This window comes from Ciona robusta, chromosome 1 (assembly GCF_009617815.1).
Source record: "Ciona robusta chromosome 1, ASM961781v2".
Classification (NCBI taxonomy): Eukaryota; Metazoa; Chordata; class Ascidiacea; order Phlebobranchia; family Cionidae; genus Ciona; species Ciona robusta.
In genome coordinates this window covers 10,749,136-10,771,736 of record NC_143235.1, presented here as the reverse complement: position 1 = coordinate 10,771,736, position 22,601 = coordinate 10,749,136, and the positions used below count along the sequence as shown (strand labels likewise).

Sequence of the window (22,601 nt, the reverse complement as noted above, 5' to 3'; positions counted from 1 at the left end):
TTGTTTAATTCTCTCTGTGTAAAATACGGGTGAAGCAACACAATTTCGCGCATTTTTAAAGTTCCAAACGGATGCCCAAGTTTTTTCCAAAAAAAAATTGCAGGCCATATTAGTGGGACCTAAGGAACATTTTGAAGCCAAAATTTTACGTGGCCACTACCTAAAGAATTACGAGTGTAATGTATATGTTTGTTTTATTTTAGGCACTTCTATGTGAAGGCTATTTGTGTTAGCCGTTTTAGTTGCCTTCTTGATTTCATGTATATATGCCTGGCATAATGGCACTGGAAACAAAGAAACAAGAAGAATCACCGAATAAAGTAGCAACACCGAAAAACCGGAGAATATGTCAAATATACCTCCTTAATGGCCAGGAGTTTCGCTGTGAAGTTCATGTAAGTTAAAAATATAATATACTTTATTTGTTTTTAAAAAGAGTTTGGTTGTTTTTATTTGTGGCAAAATGTGCGTTGGTTGAACTGTGTACTCTGGGGATTGTGTACAATTGTTGTCCTGAACATAACTCACCAAGATTGAAAAAATTAAAATTAGATCTTTCCCGCTACACTTTTTTCCAAAAATCCGAACAATTTTAATTTTACCAACCAAGTAAAACAAGATGTGCTCAGGTTGTTTGTAATTAGTACTGTCGCCATATTAAACCTTACCAAATTGTCACAATAATTTTACAATGTGTTATAAAATACTACGAAAAGTTTTAATGCAAAACCTTTGTGAACTTAAAAGGTGTGTATATGTTATTAAAACAACACTTGATAGTTTGATCATCCTCTAAATTTAGCATTTTCAATTTTTTTACTCAGAAACAAGCAAATGGTAATGAGCTCCTTAAACAAATCTATAATTTGCTTAACATATTGGAGAGCGATTATTTTGGATTATACTTTGTGGACCAAACTGACCAGAAATACTGGCTTGAACCCAATAAGTCAATCAAGAAGCAAATTAAAAGTCAGTATTAACAATGCTCATATAGACATACTACATATTACACATTGTTATTTGCCCAAAGTAAAATACTGTGTTTGCTTATTTCTGTCATTATTCTTTACTTATGGTCTATAACAGAAACTTAACCACTTTTATCAGTAGTTTATAATTTTATAAATGTCTTAATCAATTCCAACTTTATTTGTAAGCTCAATTTTTTAAAATCTTTCTACAAGTTTATTTTAATGAATTACTTATAGCATCTAGAAAAATGTAGTATATTTGTATGCAGAGAACTGTAAGAAATCTCAAAGGATTGTTTTTATAAGTTGATATCTTTTGTATGACAGACAGGTTGAAAACCAAGTTGTTTATAAGTAATAAATATTTAAGCTTGTGTAAATATATTTCATTCTATATGACTGAGGTGTTTTGATGAATTGTGCCACGCCAGAATAGCTAAAATATATAGGCCGTAGCCATGATCAGTATTTGTAAAACAGTTCTGAATAGTAAATACTTCATACAGATGGTCCGTGGTCATTTTTCTTTGCTGTCAAGTTTTATCCGCCTGACCCAGCACAGTTACAAGAAGATATAACCCGTTATTACATGGTTTTGCAACTGAGGGATGATATTGTGGGTGGAAGGTGAAGAATCTTTCATTTTATTTATAATTTTCAGTTTTCATTTACCTAAACTATATTGCACACTTTCCGTATCATTGAACCACTTAATAATTAATGTTCATCCAGCCATGCTATATTAGTGTGCTGTTAAATCAGCTTGACGTTTACTAATTTACTGTTGGTCAGCAATTAAGTACTGCCTGCTCTAATATGGCTTGATTTATAATAATGCCACGTTGTTATTCCAATCTTCAACGAACCTTTGATTTTACATGGGTAGAATGACTTATCCTTTTTATACACCAACAAATTGTGAAAGCTCTTCTGTTGGTCAATGACTAAAAATCACGAAAAATATGTTTGTTTCATTGATATTCCAGGCTACCATGTTCGTTTGTAACACATGCATTGCTTGGTTCGTACGTTGTTCAATCTGAACTTGGTGATTATGATCGAAGTGAGATGAGAGGTAACTATGTGTCAGAATTCTCATTTGCTCCAAATCAAACTCGTGAGCTGGAAGAACGGGTGATGGAATTGCATAAGACACACAGGTATGTATCCGTATAAATATGATGTATGACCTACGACAGTGTTGCTGTGTTCTACAGTTAATGTTTTGTGGGTTTAGCAGCCACGCTTTTATTTGACACTTTTACAGTAATGTTTTACTCCCAAGCAGTAACTGTCTTTATTGGTAATTCTGTTCTCTTTGTTGTATTAATTAACCTGTATTCAAAGAGATAAATAATAATATTATTTTATGTGTAAATATCAGGGTCCCCAAGATTTACTTTTACGAGCGATAACACTCATTGAGTACTATACATAGTTGCTGAGACACTGAGTACTATCATTGCTAAAAGGTAGAAATTCCTTTTTTTGTGAACCTAAATCACTGCACTACAAATTCTCTTATTTGCTATGACTTGTGGTGTTTATTGAATAAAATATTGATTCATAACTAATTGAATTCAAACTGTACAAGTTGGAATAATTAATGAAATATTTTTATCAGGCGACAAACACCTGCGAAGGCTGAATTAAATTTTCTTGAAAATGCAAAGAAACTTTCTCTGTATGGTGTGGACCTTCATGTGGCGCAAGTAATTATGTTTTATAAATTGTTTTAAAGAAGCTTAGTGTTAATTATTTTTACTGTTGTTGTACATAGGCATTTGCAAAAGCCAAGTAAATGTGGTCAGGATTTACTGTTTGGCTGTTTCAATGGCATATATTGTTGTAGTGTCCTACTTTGTAACTCATAAATCACTTCCAGCATTTCAGTCATCATAAGCTATCTGTATTAACATGTTGGGCCAAAGAAGGCAAGGATAGGTTTTACAAACTGTAACAATTTATATTTATATTCCATTATTTGTCTACTGCCTTATATCGTATCAAAGCCATGTCAGCAAAGCAGCAGCTTATAGTGGCCATTGTTTAAACAACTTGTTGACATTTCGTCAGCTTAATGGGTCTGACAATGTAAGCCATACAATGACCCGAAGCAAGTATACAAAAGACTAATAAAACAACCGCTATTGGGATTACTGCTGCTTTATTTATATTGGGTTAGCCGGCGACCTTTATAGTTTTAGCTTAGCCCTTTGCCACCACATGTTTCTCTGTTAAATAAGGCATGTCATGTTTCGCTGAGCTGTCAAACTGCACCTCACTTACCAGTTGGCGCCGGGCACTAAACTTTTATCACCAGCCTGGCAATAAAGTGAACGTTTCAAAGTGTTTTCCTACCACATAATGTACATTAGTAACCCACATGCTCACTCATTCTTTTCATATCTGTACACTGTACATCATTTAATGTTGCTCATACGAAGATAGAAAGAAATTCTTATCTTTGTATTGTAAAATTTTATGGAAAAATTCTCACAAAAAAGTAGAATTATGTTTCTAAAATTTTAGATCACATTTTCGTAAAATTATTTCCAACCCTCAAGCAAAGAAGAATTTGTTTTCTCTTGTAGTAAATTCCATTTAACCCCTCATTTAACTGACTCTAATTTAGTTTCTATTAGTTTGACATTTGCATTACAGGATAGTGATGGTATTGACCTGAGTGTTGGGGTGAGTTGGAACGGAATACTTGTCTACAGGGATGGCACACAAATCAACAGGTTTGCATGGCCACGTGTGATCAAGCTCTCATATATCAGAAGCAAGTTCTACATCACAATTCGTCCCTTGGATGTAAGTTTAAGTTTTTGCAACTTTTTGCACAACAACTGATTGCAGATATTCAGCTGTTTAGTTGGCAGTTCGAGGTTTTGGACAGTTTGTTCGCTGAAATGGATTTTCTCCTTTTCATGTTATTATAGGCACATGCAGCCATGCGTTTAATCTAACTTTCTCACTCATTGCGCCTGACAAATTGGAATTTGTGTGCAAAAAATACAAATTGTCTGTACATTTTAAACACGTTTTGAGGTTCCATCATGTTTTTTTTGTAGTTTTTTTGTAAAATATTTATTTAATTCAGGGAAACGTTCAACTGAACATGATTGGCTTCAAGATGCCAAATCATCGAGCTGCGAAAAAGCTGTGGAAATCTGGTGTGGAACATCATGCATTTTTCAGGTTCTGTTTACATTGAAGTATTTAAACTACAGAGCAAAAATGTGGCCGGAACCAAAAATTTGGTTGGTTCAAATCTTAGGTTTTGTACAATCCTGGAAGGGCAAAACATGAAAACATAAATAAATAATATGCTTTCTATATGGATCTCCTAATTGTATCAGTGTATTATTATTATCCATTCGCCCACATTTGTAAATTAATTACAACATAGGATTTTTTTAGTAGTTAATTAGTTGTGTCATAATAACAACTGACGCGTTTATGATCAGCAATACAGGAGAGAGCAAACTGAATGTTCTAGGATTTTGACAGGGGCGCAACCAGGGGGGCTGTTTTGCTGTCATGACAGCCCCCTTTTCCGCAGACACGCACGCAGCCAGAAAGTGCTAAGACGCACACACACGCGTTGCATTTAATATTACATTCCTTCGCTTAAAATTGGAATAACTTTTCGTTCAATTGTTACGTCACTTGTCCTATTGTAACGTAACTATTAATTATGACGTTTCATAATATAACAATCTGGAGGAATGTGCTAACTGCCCAACCAACCACGAGATCGAAACATCGTGTATGAGCGTCACATTTTTACGCTCTGCGCCGGCGTAGGAAATAAAGGAAGACGCATGTGGTAGCATACATTCAACACTTAACAAACGAAGCAATCGTTGTGAATTTATTCTCGTGAAAAGTGACGTAATAAAACTCTGGTTCTCGTGCGGTGCCAACGAACACGTTTTTTTGGCCTTTGTCCAAGCTCTGCCGGGGCGATACTTTATAATAATATATTACAATTTGTGTTGGTTCCAATTTACTGATAGCGTCGCTCCTCGCACTTATATTTGCACCAATTAAAATGCATAATAATCGCGGTTTATCAGCATTTAAATCAGTGGTTACCAAACTTTATCTACTCGCGTACCACTTTTTGGTTCATGCAGCGTTCTCGTACCACCTACATACTAAACTACTAAAGGCTCGTGAACAACTCATTTTAAATAGTGAAATTAAAAACCGCACGCACACCTATTTTTTCCGCGGGCATGAACTTGGCACTGCCTTTCTCAAAGTTGAAAATAAAAGTAATTTGCCTATTAAACAGGGCAACAGGCGCGGTAATAAACAACCTAAATATGTTCCAGAAGTAGCACTGCTGTATATTTACGATGTTTTCCTCAGCCAAGCAGCATAATTATTACGAAACAGTAGGGATTCACACGTGGATTCATCGCGTCATAATAGCGATTGTTTGACCTGGGAATTGATTACGTCATAATAGCAGTTCACACGTTGATTATTTGCGTCATATTAGCGATTGTCCCCTTGATTATTTAGCCTGCAGGTGCTTGAAAACAGGTTGAATATTTGCCTTTTCATGCGCGTAAGTAAAGATAGGCTTGCAAAAATATTCTGTACAAGCGTAAAGCAACACCTAGGTTTAAAAAGTTAGGAACACCGGTGTAGGGAATATAGCATGGAATGTCACGCTCTACGTAATTTATGTGGATTAAAATAATGCTCACGACAATCACTAAAAGATCATTTGCGATCGTTTGGTGTGAACTTAATAAGGTGCTCGCGTACCACCTGGGAGGCCTTCGCATACCATAGTTTGGGAAGCACTGATTTAAACTAATCATCAGAAACAGAAATCATACAAAAACTACAGATCGTATGGGAGCAAATAAAACACGATTGTTTACCAACAATCTCGTTTGTGATGGAACAATCGTAATGGTTTATCAAAGGTATTCTGACGTAAATAATCGTTACATTAACATGCGTAAATCTGCAACAATGTTTCCTCTGTTTATATTAATTTAGATACGTCTTTTTAATAATGTAGTGTTAGTTTTAATTTACCTCGTAAAATAGAATATATATTCGTGTGAACAACCAATAAAGGGAGTGTTTTATCGCGTCAGAGATAAACGTGGACTAGTCAGAGATAAACGTGGACTAGACGTAAATATGACAGCCCCCTTTTGAACGCACTGGTTGCGCCACTGGATTTTGATAAAGAATGTTTTAATCTACGCTGTGTGTATATACGTTTTCATCCTAATTTCAATAACAGACCTCTCAAGCTACCAACTTTTTTATATTTAAATTAGTGTTTAACATTTCCTAATTTAGCTAGTACTAGTAACCAAAGTGTTATTTTGAACTAGTAGTCTAAAACTTTATTTCCGCTGTTATTCGAGTGTCTCACTCTACTTTAAACCATAGATTGGTGAAGTGCGAACCACAGCCCCGACCTAAACTTATTCGGGTGGGGTCAAAGTTCCGCTACAGTGGTCGTACCCAGCAAGAAACGAGAATGGCGGTCACTGAAACCGAGAAACGACCTCAACCTACTGTTGTTCGTAGCCATAGTAAAAGACTAAGATCAGGTTTGTCAGTTTATTATATATGTTAAATTTCGTCATTTTGCACCAATTTTGTATGTATTGAAATACTAGAGATCTGAGCCTTTTAAGTTTGTACTGGATTTTGTTTTTACCTATAAAACAAAATTTTAATTGCAAACACAACACAAAAACTTATTTTTATGTTGCAATAAAGGTACAAAAATTTAATGTATATACTATTACGTTGTTTTTATATTTAAATTTGCAAAACAACTTGATTTTTTTCAATGTATTTGACTGAACCAAGAAGTTTGAGTGTTAAAGCTGTCTGTTTTTTAAAGATTTGTGCTGGTATGCCATTATGCTGGTATGTTATTTTACTTGCACAGTACATGGATATTTATGATTCATTTAAAATTAAAAAGTTAGGTTTAAAGATTATTCTGTGTAAAAAATAAAATAATTGCCTTCTTTAATTGCAGCCTGTTGTGCTGGTGTTTTTTCCTGATCATTAAATGGAAAACAAAGTGTTATATATATGTCACAAAAACTTTAAAGTCTAGACTTAAGTTATACTAAAAATTGTGTTTGAAAAGATTACAAAATAATTTTAATAATCCTTAGATGGTACAGAGATGTCTCCGGTCAAAACAATTCTTCGACCTTTATCTGAGGAAGCAGAAGACACTCCCCCTCCCCCTGTAAGTTTTAAAATATACCTTAATTTTAATCTGAACCACCTACTGCATGCCTTTGCTTGTGTATGGCAGCTAATTCAATTACTTGTGACTGTAACTGACTGTAGGTGTATGGAACCTACTATAGCTCCTACATTATTTAGCATTTTAATTTATTTTAACCCTAAAGTGTAAATTAGATTATCCTTAGCGGGCAAAGCAGTTTTTTGTCATTAATTTTTAAATCCTATATTGATAACCAATAAATTTACCTCAAAAACTCCAATTTATAAATAAAAATTAAAAGTAAATTTTGATCAAAAACATAAATTTAATATTTTTTTGGTTTGTTTTTTTAGTTGCCGGATAAAAAATCAAAAATTATTGAAGATCACGTCATTATTACAAAGACAGTGGAAGAGGTTGAGGTGAGTTGAGTTTAAAGTTTATGTTCAATTTCCTATTTTCACACTTCACCTGTTTTGTATGTGCGTGTGGTATCACACTATAGATGATACGGTTTGTTCATATGAATATGTGTGTATTGTGATACTGAATAATAAATTTACTCCAACTAACCACGTGTGCTGTGAAGGTTGCTTTATAAAGTTATATTTAGATCTATTCATTACTTTTGAGGCATTTAAAAAACAACAACTTTTATAACACTATGTGGTTGTTATACAGCTCCAACCAATAAACAGTTTACCAGCATAATATACATTGCCATACGTCAATCCATATTACAAGCTTATTTATATCTGCAATCTGCTGACTTGCATTAAAGTCACAGCTACCACAAGATATCTGTCATCACATGGTCATTGTAATAAAATATGGGATTATATTGTACATGTGTTGTGGGTATACTGGAGGTCATGGGGTCAATGCATAACATTGGTCTAAGTTTAAACCTATGCTATGACTTAATGGCGTTGATATTGAACCTTACAAACTTATTCTAAGCTACTTTTGGTTAAAATTTAACTGAAATATTACATTTTATGTCTAGCATTGTTATTGGTAGCCTATACATTTTTTAAATTTCAATCTTAGCAAATAACTTTTACTTGAATTTAGTACATGATATATATATATATATAATATATATGATGTCAGTTTAAAGTGATACGAAATTTGTACTTTGATGAGAAATTTTTTATAATTTCGATTCCAGATCATTGAAACTAATGAGGTCCAAGCTCCTAAACCAGCATCTTCTAAGTCTTCTTCTTCATCGGAGTCCTCCGCTCACTCCATCCCTGATGATGCTGATGATGCGAATCTTGAGGTAGATGATACTTCGACGATGACGGAGCATCAGAAACAGATTCATAAAATGAAAAGTGAGTTTGTGTTGTGTTGTTAGGAGTATTGGGTTTTGTTTATTGTGTGAATTGTGCAATAATTAAAATATGACGCAACAATTATTACCTGCCAAGCAAATAATCATTAAATTAAGTTAAACAGGTTATATTAAGTTCTTACTTCTTATGCAATCTACAAAAGTTTCTCATAGATTTTTACTAAGATGCACATTTGTGTACCTTAACAGTGTGCTTCTTAATATGGAAAAAAAAAACTTAATTAAAGGCAGCTCCTAAAGGTGTTGGTTCAGTAATGCGTGTGCATGTCAGAAATCAGAAAATCAATGCAAATTATATGACAGCAGTTCAATAATATAATGGTGGATATAAATAAACTGCCTTAATCACTTTTAAGCAGAAATTATTGATCCTAATACTGTCTTGCATATTTATTCCAACATGATTTAGTATTTTTTGTCGTTAAAAAGCACAGGTAGTTTTCACTATTAAATTATAATGTTTAAACGTTGGTTTAATTTGTGGGTTGTGTGGCTAACAGACTACACTGTTTCGAAGGATACACCATTAGTAGTTTTAAAACGTTTCATACTAACCATAATTTAGTCTTCACAAAATGATTATTATTTTTTAATGCAAAGGAATTAGACTCCTAATGCTCTTCAAACTAGTTATTTTACCAGCTCTTGATTTTTGCTATTTTTAAAAGTGAGTTTAGAAGAAAAGTCATTGATTTATTATTCTTGTAAAGGCTGTTTTTACCTTTCTAATCCAGGCAAACAAAGACAGAGAATTTTCTCTTTACTTTACAAAACATGAGAAAATATTGCCCTATAGGAATTATTTAAAACATAAAGCAGTCCAATTTTCATTTGGAAAATTGATCCCAGTTTTTATCTTTAGACTACAGCATACTACTACAGATTACTGTTACATGCTTTAACATGCATTCACACACCGTGCACCATATGTGTGGTTTGTGCAGTAGATTAGATGATAACCATGTAACGTCTGGTTGGCTGCCATGTTATTAATAGCATCCGTGGTTAACCATGTCTCATCTGTAACCTTGTTTCCAACTCTGGTACATACACTCTCGAATTAAATCTTTAAATCTACTTTAAAGCTGGTACTTAACATAAAATACAGTTTTATGTAAAATGTCAGAGTTTTTGATATCAATTAGTAAATCTTTCTGTGTTGAATTTGTTGGTAATAGTAACAGAAAAACATTTTCATTATTGTTGTAATCTTTAACAAATTTTCCACCCCCGTTAATCACATGCTATGCTTTAACACGGGTGTTTATTTTAGCGACAAATGAAAATAACCGCAGCTCTGGTAAGTGATTGAAATATTAGACATTTCATTTTCAACACAATATTAATCCATTGCATGTCCTAACTGGTGTTGAAATGATTGCAGTTTATCTAATTCATATTAACAAATAACAACAAGGTGTAATCGGGTGTTATATTGTTACGAAGCATGTCGTTTTGATTTGGTTCTTATTATTTATCAAATAAACGCTTGGTAAATGTATGTGTGAAGACAGAATGTAACATGTATTATAAACAGTTGTTTGTTTTGCTGGTTTCACGTTTTGGTGTCGATGCATGTGAAATAAAGCACTTCAGGAAATTTAAAACTCCAGTAATCTTTTAAGATGGTTCTAAAGTTGCTTTAGTGGTAAAGTATTGTTTAAATATTCTAACGCATTATATTATATAGTGTGCTTTAGATGTGATTTAAGAGCAGCAAATTTTTTATGCAATATGATTCTTAGTGGCTTTAATTACTTAGAGTTGCTGTGCTTTTTATTGCAATCAGACTGTGCTTGTAATTTAGTTGCCATTCCCTCACAACACTTGTTTAACTCCAAGCATTGTTTGTATTTCAGTTGAGTTTTTGTCGGCCACAACCCCACGCCCGGCGTCGAGCATGGACTCACTGGATGCGCTTGAAGCGAGACTTCCATCCCCGAAGAAAGTGGTGGATGCAAAAGATGGAGATGCAAATGAGCAACCAGATAAATACGAAGAGGTTTATTTATTTGCTTAAACTTTTACTTTGTAATTTTAATAAATGTTAGATTTAACGCAAAAATTGTGGCTGTGTTGATGAAAAAGGCCTAACAAGTTTTTTATTTATGATGATACTTTTTATTAAGCAACAGTTGGATTGTCACTACAAACAGCAATCACCCACCATGACATCAGAAGTACCTATGTATAAGCTTGTTGTATTCCATGATATTTTGTTAATGTTTTTTATAAAGTTAACACTTTTAAATGATAGTTGTTTTAATTCCAGAAGGTTCATGAGCATGAAGAAGTTGTTACCACAACAACAACTGTGGTGACATATGAGGTAAAAAAGGAGGCCGTTCAAATAGAAAAGGAAGTTCAAGAAGAAGAGAAAGAGGATGAAGAAGAAGAGGAGAGGGCGAGTGAAAAAGAAAATGAAGAGAAAGAAGATGAAAAGGAGCAGGAAGAAGAGCGTGTTCCACCACAGGAAGAGGAAAAAGAAGAAGAGCACGAAGTAAATGTTCCATTTTTGCGAAGATATGATTCCAATTTTTCTAACAGTTCGGAACTAAACATTTATTTTTGTATTACATTTATTTAGTTGAATATTTTTTTGCAGGTTTTATTCGAGGCTGATGATCATTCACCTTCATCTTCGGCATCTTCATCAAGTTTATCAAAGGTATCGGTGAAGAGTTTACGATCATCTAAATCATCTTCATCTTCCTCTTCGTCTTCCTCCTCCTCTGATGAGGATGAGGAAGAAAAAGTGAAAGAAGAAGTTGTAGAGGAGGTGGCTCCTCAAGATGAACAAGAAGATCAACCACAAGAAGAGGAAGAAGAGGACAAAGAAAGTCTTCCGGAAGAAAATGGAGGAGTTGCAGAGGATAGTGTTGCACAGAATCGCATCACAACAGTTGAAACGAGGACAGTGAGGGTGGAAGAAGTGATTATACCACAGGAAAAAAATGAGGTAAAGAATAATAACAAAGCCAAGTAAATTTAAAATAATAAAAAAATAACAAGAAATTTGCATTCCTGCATCACCAGGTCCATCATGTCTCCCTGACAACTGATCCGGATGACCAACTTGTGGTTGCCATGGCAACGGGAGAGGCAGGAAGCAGCATCAGTAGCATGTCGAGCGAGTCTTCCCTCGATTCACCTGATCCATCTTCCCCTGCAGCAGAATATCCAGAGGTAAGGAATGTTAAGGAGTGTTCTCTCTTTTTCACTTTTAACCTGTTGTGCTGAATATTGGAATAGAACTTATTTTAAGAATAAAAAAGCTATTTAAAAGTGCTATTTATTCCTGAAGTTTATATTTATAAGAATGCTTTTGTTTGCTGCATTTTCAATTATGTCGTTCTGTAATGTTAGTTTCACATCTGGCCTAGATTCATGTAGACTAGTAGAGTGGGGGAAGATGGGACACCTGTTCATTCTATTTTCTTATCCCATTTAGTAGTGAACCAAGAAAATTCAAAGAAATATAAAATCGTATTCTCCTGACTTAAATAGAACGTTGTTAATTGTTTAAAACATGGTTGGGATATTTAGATATTGTGTGCTAAAGGTGTCCCGTCTTACCTCATCCTACTATATTTCAAAGTTACCATAAACCGTGTTGTGAAACTAGGATAACGATAAGTTCATTTGCTTAATTGAAAATAAATAAATACAAAACTCATTTGTTTGTCTAGTCATCTAAAAATAGACTCAAGGTTTAGAACTTTTAGGTAAAAATTTATTCCCAATCTTATAACTAAAATAGCATCAATTGGTTTATGTATTGAGATTCAAACTTGAATTTTTCTTGCAGCCCCCAACAGTAAAGACTGAAGCAATTGTTGTGGAAAGTTATGTTGAAGAACAACCTGAAGGAACAACACAGGTTTCCACTTGTTTGATTTTAAAATTAAGCAAATCCGAGTCATTGATTAGTAAACAACAACCTTTAGAATTGTATTTTATCAAGATTTACAGTTAACATGTGTTTTATAAACATTGAAGTTAAGTAACTTTACGACTTTATAACTAATGTGTAAAACGTAGGGCGAACCATAACAACATCATTTGAACTTTATATTTTTTAGTCTTTTATATATTTTTACCTAACTTACATCAAGTTTTAATATTTTGTCAGCCACCCATTGTACAAACGGAAACCAAAACAATCACCTACGAGAGCAGCACTGTGAGGTCACAGAATGAACCTGCTCAAGCGGAAAGTTCACGCACTGACGAGCACCAATCAGAACTGGTTAGCAGCCAAATTATCTCGTCAGAAACCGAATACACGGTCACGACAACAGAAATAACTAAAGTAAGACGTTGTTTGTTTAATTTGCTATATATAGAGTATATACATAGTGTATGTTGTTTGTATGATGTACTTCTCCATACCATACATAGTGTATAATATATTATGCATGTATTATTTACTTTGCAATACAAATAGTATATATATATCTGGCATTTGTTTTTTAGACAGTAAAAAATTTTGATCCGTGTTTTATACATGTTATTTTATTAGTTTAAAAATGAATAAAATTAATTTGTTATCAATGTTTTAATTTCTGTTTTGAAAAAAAAAACAAAAAAAAATGGAAAAAACACCCACAACTAGCATTATATAGTCGAATTATTTCCCACCATTTTTTTTACAAAGAGAAATAAATGAAAGTGGCATATTTTTTAAATTAATATATTTACCTCTAAGTGAAACTTGTACCCCAGATAGTGCATGGTAGTGTGAGTGAGACGGTTATGGAGAAACAAGTTGTGAGCACTGGTGATGCATCAGTGGATGACCATCATAAGGTAATGTAAATCAGTCAGTTTTTTTGTTACAAAAACACAACACATTGTAATGGTAACGTCACATGGAATGTTCTAGGAGCCTGGTATGAAAAATGTTTGGGGTGTTTCTGGCTTCTGTAGAACATTGGTATAAATAAATTTTAGTTATGGTTTCGTATCTGGTTTAAACACAACCATTGACTTAACCTATCATTCTGTACTGAAAAGAATGTAAATTAGTGTCAATTTTATGCATGGTATCATGTATCAAACTAATAAAGTTTCACATTTGCACAATTTAACCACTTTTTTTCCAGGCAATGGCAGACATGATCAGAGATGCTCAACTTAACCCAAATCTCAGCATAACTAAAGTTGTGGTTCATGAGGAGCGGCCCGTGGTGCATGACTCTTAAACTGTAGATTGCTAAACTCAACCAAATCTATGTTAACTGCAACGATTTTATTTTCTTTGGAAAATGAGTTTTTTCTGTGTCAACAGATGCACTATGTCTCAGGTCCAGTACGGTACCCCCTCTCCTTAACAACGTGATTTTAGATGTACAAATCCGATTCATTGTGTCTCCCACTGATTGTCATTGTGCACATAGTACCTACAAGTTGAGAGGATGTATTTTACCCCGGCTCCAAAATGCTTTCCACGATACTTGTAACGCTTTTTATTACAGCCGCTTTTATTTAACGCCGCATACTTTTTCTACTACGCCATGCGTTAGTTGTTTGCATTTGTGATGCAGTTTGGCTTGTTTTAATCAGTGTGTAGGAGTATGAAAAGGTTACAATTCGGTAAAAGTTGTATTGTAAAACTTGTATGCGAAGTTATGTTCCCCAAAAAGAATGAAGTTTCGTTTTATTTTGCATCCTGTAACAAATCGCTTGCATTTGTATGCCACCACTGGCTAACAGAAATAATGTAATCTCACCTGTCAAACTTGCATTGGTAAGAAAGAGAAAACAACCCATTAAATTGTGAAGCAAGCCACTGTGATAGTTTTAAACCAAAAATTGTGACACAAACCCGAATTTTATTTGATAAATGCGAATTTTCTGTTTTTTCTACTTCCCTATTTATAAGATGAACTGTTTTACAACAACACCCAACATAAACGTTGCTTTTATATCACAAAGTTGCTCCCCAATGCTTGTACGTGCTTAAAAGGTGCTTGCACAAGCAATTTTGCAGTAAATCTGTTCCAAGCGCATTTTTGTTTGTTTTGTCCTGCAGGATTTTGGCTAAAAATCACCAACGTTAATTACTAATTTCGTGTTTTGTCTTTGTATTGTTAAATTATCCTAATCAAACAATATGCATTAACCCTTTTGTGATGGAATGTTTTATAATCTCTGCGATATATTTTTCACATGTTGCATTTGTATGTAGTTGTTTGCTTTTATGTTTTAGCAGGTAGCTCCTTGATTCACTTAAGCCCACATGTAGTTTAAAAGTCAAACTTGGTTTGTAATCTCAATCATAAACCTGGTGTGTTTTGCTTAGCGCTTCATTTATCAATAAAAGACAATACTGGCATAAGACACCTTAAGTGACAATATTATAATTAGTTAATATTTTATTACATTGAAAGAAGGAACAACAATAAACACTGGTGCTAGGAAGTTAATATTGAATGTACATCTAGATGGCCACTTGAATGTTGGAATCAAATCTATAGGTGCACTGATGTGATAAGAATAAGTTAAGCAATATTTAAAGTGCTATTAATACAATTTTGTCAATGACATGCACTAGTCAATTTAAACACGTTCACTTTGCATAAACTTGAGAAAATTAATATTGTACTGCAAACTTATTAATTTGGTTAACTTTTGAGTAGTGCTTTTATGATCTTGATCTTTTATGATCTGATAATTAAGAACAAAAAATCTTATTTTATACAGATAACAGCAGTGGAAAAAAACAATGAAGAGAAAAGTGTCTGGACTTTGTTGTTCATCAATGGTGAAATACCAAATCCCGTAAGTTTTCAGTTATTAAAAAAACCCAAAGCACAAAAAGACTTAATTGTCACCTAATATTATTTAAACTAAACACAAAGCTGATACACAAAAGCCATGTACACATAACAAAACACTACAAATGTGCTTTGTCCAAGCATGTTTGGAGTAAAAACAACAAATCATTTTTCTTCAAAGTCATGTGGTGTAAGCTTTATTTATTATTAGGTGACCCATTCTCCATGTTGGTTCCACATAGTCAGCGCCGAGTTTTTCAATACATGAAGCAGAACCTTTGTTCAACCACAGTTCATCCCACTACAGTGGAGCTATGAGGTAACTCAACTACTAGTGTGGGTGGAATGAATTCTGTAGAAGTATGATAGGTTTTATAAAATATTGAAAACAATGAAAATGTTTGTCTGTAGTAGGAAGATATAAATTACTTTTATGATGTAGCAATTAACTGTACTTTGAGCACAAATTTAATGTTAAACCAAATTTACCTTACTATGAAGTTTGAATAATAAAGAACTGTGTTACGTAATGATTACATATAGTGAAACTGATGTATGTGTTTAAGCATTGCAGTTTGCATATTTTCTGTAACTATTAAAATCATCTACCAGTCAGCCACTATTTGGTGTCAAATTTCTCTTCCTGTTTTCCTGCAGGTGTTTTACACTATATATGTCGTTTGACGTGTGGGGTTATGCTGAGGGTACGAGCTAATCATTCTAAACGCCAAGGCAAACCAATTATTTTGCACCTTCCAAAAATGACTAGAATCATGTTTTAACATATTAAAGGTTACATTTAATAATGAAAGATATATATACCACAAATGTATACAAGTTTATTCTTACACTAAACTTGATTTAGACTTGAAATTTATTGAACAATGAAACTTATTGAAAAACAATAGTTTTAAAGAATTTGATCTTTTAAACTTATTAGGTGAAGATAACAACTATAAATCCATTTATAAAATGTGTTTTATATTTATTATTACAAGCAGCAGACTCCAAAAATTGGTGAGGTCCATGCGGTAGCTCCCTGGGTAATGGGCCAATCTTGACCTAAATTCTAGGACCCATGACGTGCCACACTGCGGGACCTCACCCACAAAGATTGTAAGAGATTATCACTTTTATATGACTTGAAATTACAGTACAAAACCTTAGGAGTGTGAAATAATTTGTTGTGTTTATAAACCAAATAAATTTAACAAAATATTTATAAATTTAACAAATTTGACCATGAATGTAAAAGAAATTGCAAATGAAATTCGAACAATCTGCAATAAAAACGGAGTAGAAGAAAAACCAAAAGAGTCCGCTAAGTTGTTACACAAGTTGGCCAAAGTACTCATGAAAAGTGAAGACAAAATATCCCTGATTCAGACAACTACTCTGATGAATGCAGCTCTCCTGCGATTGCCAGATAACAAAGAAATTGTGGAACAGGATTTAAAACTACTTTGTAAAGGTGTTTTGAAAGCCGCTTCAGTAAAACAACAATCCGTTGATTTGGTACAAAAGGCAAAACGGTTTAAAAGACAAGTGGACTTAATGAGAGTGTCGGCAAAAGATAAAATTAAAAAAGTTTTTAAAAAGATAGGCCCAGGCAGTTGTTTATCACAAGTTGAACGACAAAATGTAGAAAGAAGAGAAATGTATAAAGTGCAAACATGGATAACTGACCATTATACAAAAATTATGAAAGATATTTCTAAATGTTGTGTTGAAATATTAGGAACAGCTCCTTGTCGTTTTGCTTTAGTTGGAATGGGATCGTTGGCAAGAAAAGAAATCACACCATTTTCAGATTTCGAAAATGTCATTGTGTTGGAAGAAGGGGTTCAAGAAAGGAACAATTTACATATAATGCTTGATTATTTTCGCTGGTTTGCTGTGATATTTCAAGTTATTTTGATCAATTTTGGTGAAACCATAATCCCCAGTGTGGCAATTCAATGCCTAAATAACTTCGAAGATGAAAAAGAAAACTGGTTTTATGATGCATTTACCCCAAGTGGCATTTCATTTGATGGATTCATGCCACATGCTTGCAAAACTGCACTGGGTCGACAAAAACACACCAAAAAGAAAAATTGGACAACAGAACTCATAAAGCCAGTAAGTCAAATGTTGCACTACTTGAGTGAAGAACAAGATTTAAAAAATGGATATCATTTAGCTGATATTTTAACTACTACTTGTTTTGTGCATGGTGATGAGGAAGTATACAAAGAGTTTGCCCGCGCAGCTGCTGCAAGTCGAAAAGCAAAGTTTCGAAGTGTTTCAAAAGTTGCAAACCACATTCAGGATCTCAAAAACGATTTTAAAAAATACAATGTTCTTGTCAATTTACGCGCAGGGTACGACACACCAAAGTATAATCTTAAAAGTGGTTTTTACAGACTTACAACCCTGTTTATATCAGAACTAGGAATGAAACATGATGTTGATGAAACCTCCAGCTTTATGGTTGTGCAACAATTGTACGAAAAGGGAATAATTACTCTGAAGCAAAGAGATCAGTTTTCTTATGCTGTAGCAATTGCATGTAGATTAAGACCAATGGTGTACATGCAAGAAAAGCGACAGTCAGACATGATGAAACATCTTGTGCACGAAACCAGTAGTGGAGAGAATGTTGGGCTTGTTCAAATTCTTGGAAAAGAAAGTACAGTTGATTATTTTGTGATTGCTGACACTCTGCAGAAGTTTGTGGCAAAAAAATTTCACATCAACCAAAGTGACTTTACTGAATATTCTTGGGATGAACAAGGTATGCAGATCCTTGTATGTTTTTATCTCAAGATGTTTGACAGATTGTGTCACTTCTTTGAAACTGTATTGGAACCACAGCATAGGAATGATAAAGTTACAAGTACAGTTTGGATTGAAACAATGTCATTTTATGCAACCACTTTACTACAAATGGGAAAATACAGCCAAAGTGTTAAAGTGAATAAGCAAGTGATCCAATTGCTCGAGAAACAAACAGGCCATCCACTTCTGCAGACAATGAAATTTCGAGCAATGAATAATTATGCATTTGGATTACTACAGAAGCATCGGTATGATGAAGGGTTAAAATACCACTTAAAAGGATACACACTGCTATGTAAATGCATTAAAAATTCTACCTTTGTACGAGATGGGCACACAGCCCTAGCCTTAATTACTGGAAATGTTGCAATGAGTTACTTTAAACTCGGCCAATATGAATCTGCATTAGAATATGCATTAAAGCAATTTAAAATGCTGGAAAACCGTTCTTCAGACCCAAACTATGACAAAGAGATTGCTCTGTGTTGCAACGAACTATGACAAAGAGATTGCTCTGTGTTGCAACAATGTGGCGGTTTGTCATTTTCATCTTGGTTCCTATGAGCCAGCACTTAAGCAGTTTAATGTGGCAATTGGAGTTGTAACAGCAATCGAAAGCATTGAGACCACAAATTATAACCAGCCAGTTCATAACAGCGTAATATATTCTATTCGCTTCAATATTGAATCAGAAGCATGCTCTCTTAATCACCCGTATGTCGATATACGACCAACACAATCAGATTCTGACATCACAAACATAAGAGACAAAGCTACATTTCTTACGAACAAAGCAGTCTGTCTGTTTAGACTCAAACAATTTAAAGAATCGTATGAGTTACACCAAAAAGTTGTTGAAATAAGAAGAAAATACTTTGTTCACACAGAGTATGAGGCAGAAATAGAAGAATCCGAGGTAAATGTTAAAAGTTCCCATGAGGTGATGACACAATTTGAAGGTTGTTCCCCACCGAAGAAAAAGAAAAAAACTAAAGTTGGTACTGAAAAATGAAACGAAACACACTTTTAACCACAATCTGTTTGATAACATGTAATTTTCCTATAGAGCGGTGGATGCACCTTGCCAATAACCAAGTTCGCTAATGCTCCAATTTATTGTAATGTCATTCTATACAATTTATCACGATGGGATGACACCCAATTCCTTTTTGTCCCTAAACTATTTCCTGACCGCTATTTATACTGTTGTGCCATCATCATTATATATGAAGTACAGGATTTAAATATGAAAATGAAATGAGATTTCGTTATGAATAGAAAAAAACAAATGATGCTGTAACCAAGAGTACAGAACCGTGTGGTTTTTGCACATGAAAATTCCAAGAGAACCTGGACTAAGAATTAGCTTTAGACACCCTCCTGCTTAATTTGGGAAAACGGGCAGAGTTATTTGTTGATTCGTACACCAGGGGTAACTTTACCAATTCGAAAACACACCGAGCAAGGTGGGACAGCTCAAAATCTTTATTAAATTTAAATAATAATGAAATTTATTATTAGAAAAACACGTAAATAACACAAAATAATGTAGCACGCTTTAAAATCAAGTTCAAACTACTGAATATTATTGTATGAAGAATTGGTATTGTTTAAAAAATAATAGGAATTGTTGGAACAACTGATAAATTTGTATCCTACAAATGTATACAAACTTATAACAACAGAAAATTGATAAAACTATTAATAAAGTTAATACTTTTTCCATAAATTGGGTATTGCTATTTTACATTTTACACAAGCCACTTCTTATAGAATATAGGTTATCTCTTGTCAGTAAATTTCCAATATAATGTTCATACATTATTTTGTTGATATATTAGTATATCACATTTGAATAACTTCTAAGGTATAAAACGTTGAATTCAAAACATTTTTTTTTTAATTTTGGCAACAAAAACCTAATCAACTATAAAGTGGGGTAAGGTGGGACGAAAACATGTTTTTATATTAGGGGCCAAACCAATGCGAAATCATAATTTGTGTACTGATAGAAATGCTTAATTGGTATCTAAAGGTATCACCAACCGCTGGAGTAAAAAATATCGGCCGTGGGCATTCCATAGGATTTCCCCTGAAAAAAGTTTCACTAAACTTTGACCGTTTCTATTCTCTAAACCACTGAAGAAAATTCCAATTTAATTTCGGATTTGGTATAATGAATGCGCTTTTTCTTTGGGAATATTGTGACAATTGTAATACATGGATTTTATTATGTTTCAATTTCTACATATCATACTGATTCGGCGCTTTTTAACATTTTTTAAAATGTTTTTTTTTTTCTAATTTTATCCCAAATTTAAAACATATTGACGCTTGCCTATTTTTTCACATTTACATGTCTCGTTTTTTTTACAAAACTGAAACTAAATTAAAAAAAGCATCCCATTAATGTTTTTTAGGTCGTTAAATGTTGTATACGACAGCAACCGCTTTGTCGCATACTCTGTCCGACCGTGAGAATACTGTTGAATAATACTGCTGTTGTTTTTTTGTCTATCATTAAATGGGTTCTCCTAAAACGAGATCAAAAAACTTACGTCTTTCTCCGAGTCCCGTTTTCCCCCACCCTACTATAATATATGTACCAATTAATATAATAGTTTGTACTTTGACAAAAAGTTTCCTTTTTGCATGTATATTATAGTCACCTTTCGCCTGTGTCGGCTATGCATATACATTGCTTGGTCTTACTGAATGTTATTTTTGTCTTCCTTGATGACTACAGTAAGTTTATAATTCAACACACGACCTCAGTATTGTTTTTTAACGGTACGTGAGGCAAGTAACTAGAGCTCTGCTCTCTTGTAAAATAAATTTCTATAATTAAAAACAGTCATAATTTAAACTTTTTACAAAATCTTTTTAGAACTTGTTAAATTTTCATACGTATAAAGTCCTGCCGGTGACTTTCAAATTTCCAAGAACATACGTTAAGGGTTAAATGTTTATATTTCAAAAAAGTTACATTAATAGGTTATCGCCCTTGTCTTTTTTATTAAGCATAACTAAATAAACAAGCAAGTTTTCGGTTCTTTTAATTTATTGTTGTCACGCTACTGCTTCTTTAACAACAATCTGTTTTCTCTTCTTGAGCTTGTATATTCCGCATGACATCTTCCACTGAAACGTCTGTTCACAAAGATAAAAGACTAAGTTCGCCTTCAATTTAAAAAAAATACATGCAAGAATAGCCTACGTTTGCAAAAAAATGCATTTTTGATAACAGATACTACTTAACAGGTGTTTGTTAATAAGTTTAAACATGAATTAATGAATGAATGAGCATTAAAAAGAAAAACTGCTAATTTATTCTTGGTACTGCAGTTTATAGAAAAATATTTTTAAAGAAGCAAACGACAATTAATCTATTATTGAACCTCACCGAAGTCCGCCTGAGCTTCATCCCATACCCAGAATTGGCGACGTCGGCGACCTTTCCCAAGCGCATCCACTGTTTCCGTAAGGACGAGAAGTCCGATGACAAACAAGATAAGAATCAATGACTTATTCATCTACAAAAAAACAAACGTTATTAAACCGTTTTGAAGCGTGCTTATCTTGCTTGTGTACACCATGATATTCCACACCATACGCTAGGACCTAGGATATATATACTGAATATCGCAGCTTCTGTAGGTCTATTTGAGTCTTAAGTTGGAAGAAAGGCAAAAAACATATGTTTTTTCTTTTTCCTTATAACCACCACCATCGTTTGTTTAGTAGGAAGTGACTCTGTTTTGCAAACGTTTACCACAGGCAACAGAAAGTATAACCAAGTCGTATTTGCAAAAAAGTAAAAGTCTATTGCCGTTCGATTGAAAACCGGATTACCATTTTACATTTAAATATCTTTAATATATATAAAAAAAAACTAATTTAACAACGGGAATTTGCTATATAGTTAGGGGTTAAGAATTATCGAATTTAAATCATGTTTCGAATATATAGTATGGTAGGGGAAGATGAGACACCTTTTCATTCTATTTCCCCCGACTATTTGGAAGTTAACGAAGACCATTTAAGTATTTATTAAACTGCATTCTTTCGACTTCCATAAACTGTTGATAGTTGTTTAAAACAAGATCAGGATATTTGGAATAAAAGACGTATAGTAGGATGGGGAAAGATGGGACACCTTTTCATTCTATTTTTTTGTTTCATTCGGTAGTAATTAAAAAAACATTAAGAATTATAAAATCGTATCGCGTAAAAATGCGTAAATTATAAGTAGGCTTCTTATAGTTCTTTGATATATTTGTGCATAATACAACTTACAATAATAAATCTTGTTTAAACAGCATTGTAGCAAACTAGTCGTGTTTTAGAGATAGAAGGATATTTGAATAGAAGAAACATCAGTAACTGCAGAGTGCACGCGGGAAGCAATTAAAGCTGTTTCCAGAAACATG

The 22,601-nt window shown here is 33.5% G+C and overlaps 2 protein-coding genes and 2 long non-coding RNA genes across 8 annotated transcripts; 2 read left to right on the top strand and 2 right to left on the bottom strand.

Annotated features, from left to right (window-relative positions):
- The first annotated feature begins 180 nt into the window (after nucleotides 1–180).
- LOC149743072 (band 4.1-like protein 2) lies at nucleotides 181–14,914 on the top strand. 5 transcript variants are annotated; one of them, XM_089879762.1, is made up of 20 exons: nucleotides 181–395; nucleotides 825–972; nucleotides 1,481–1,601; nucleotides 1,961–2,134; nucleotides 2,599–2,686; nucleotides 3,639–3,791; nucleotides 4,081–4,178; nucleotides 6,408–6,571; nucleotides 7,154–7,230; nucleotides 7,566–7,634; nucleotides 8,384–8,552; nucleotides 9,846–9,872; nucleotides 10,432–10,574; nucleotides 10,848–11,072; nucleotides 11,178–11,531; nucleotides 11,609–11,758; nucleotides 12,381–12,452; nucleotides 12,705–12,884; nucleotides 13,298–13,381; nucleotides 13,678–14,914. In XM_089879762.1, exons 1-20 carry the CDS (start codon nucleotides 267–269, stop codon nucleotides 13,774–13,776), a joined length of 2,724 nt encoding a protein of 907 aa, XP_089735888.1. In that variant the 5' UTR covers nucleotides 181–266; the 3' UTR covers nucleotides 13,777–14,914. The 5 variants fall into 5 exon arrangements, with proteins under 5 accessions (XP_089735888.1, XP_089735871.1, XP_089735879.1 ...); XM_089879745.1 differs by having other exon boundaries at nucleotides 10,848–11,078; XM_089879753.1 differs by having other exon boundaries at nucleotides 10,845–11,072.
- A 17-nt stretch (nucleotides 14,915–14,931) lies between these two features.
- On the bottom strand, nucleotides 14,932–21,004 carry LOC149743070 (uncharacterized). The gene is made up of 2 exons (XR_016385282.1): nucleotides 20,841–21,004; nucleotides 14,932–15,703 (listed from the first exon to the last, which is right to left on the bottom strand). It is a non-coding gene; the product is annotated as an uncharacterized LOC149743070 (long non-coding RNA).
- Nucleotides 15,702–19,912, top strand: LOC149743071 (uncharacterized). Its single transcript, XM_089880763.1, has 2 exons — nucleotides 15,702–18,648; nucleotides 18,680–19,912. Exons 1-2 carry the CDS (start codon nucleotides 16,594–16,596, stop codon nucleotides 19,181–19,183), a joined length of 2,559 nt encoding a protein of 852 aa, XP_089736889.1. The 5' UTR covers nucleotides 15,702–16,593; the 3' UTR covers nucleotides 19,184–19,912.
- A 210-nt stretch (nucleotides 21,005–21,214) lies between the features above and the next one.
- Nucleotides 21,215–21,787, bottom strand: LOC149743069 (uncharacterized). Its single transcript, XR_016385272.1, has 2 exons — nucleotides 21,575–21,787; nucleotides 21,215–21,321 (listed from the first exon to the last, which is right to left on the bottom strand). It is a non-coding gene; the product is annotated as an uncharacterized LOC149743069 (long non-coding RNA).
- Between the last annotated feature and the right edge of the window lie 814 nt (nucleotides 21,788–22,601).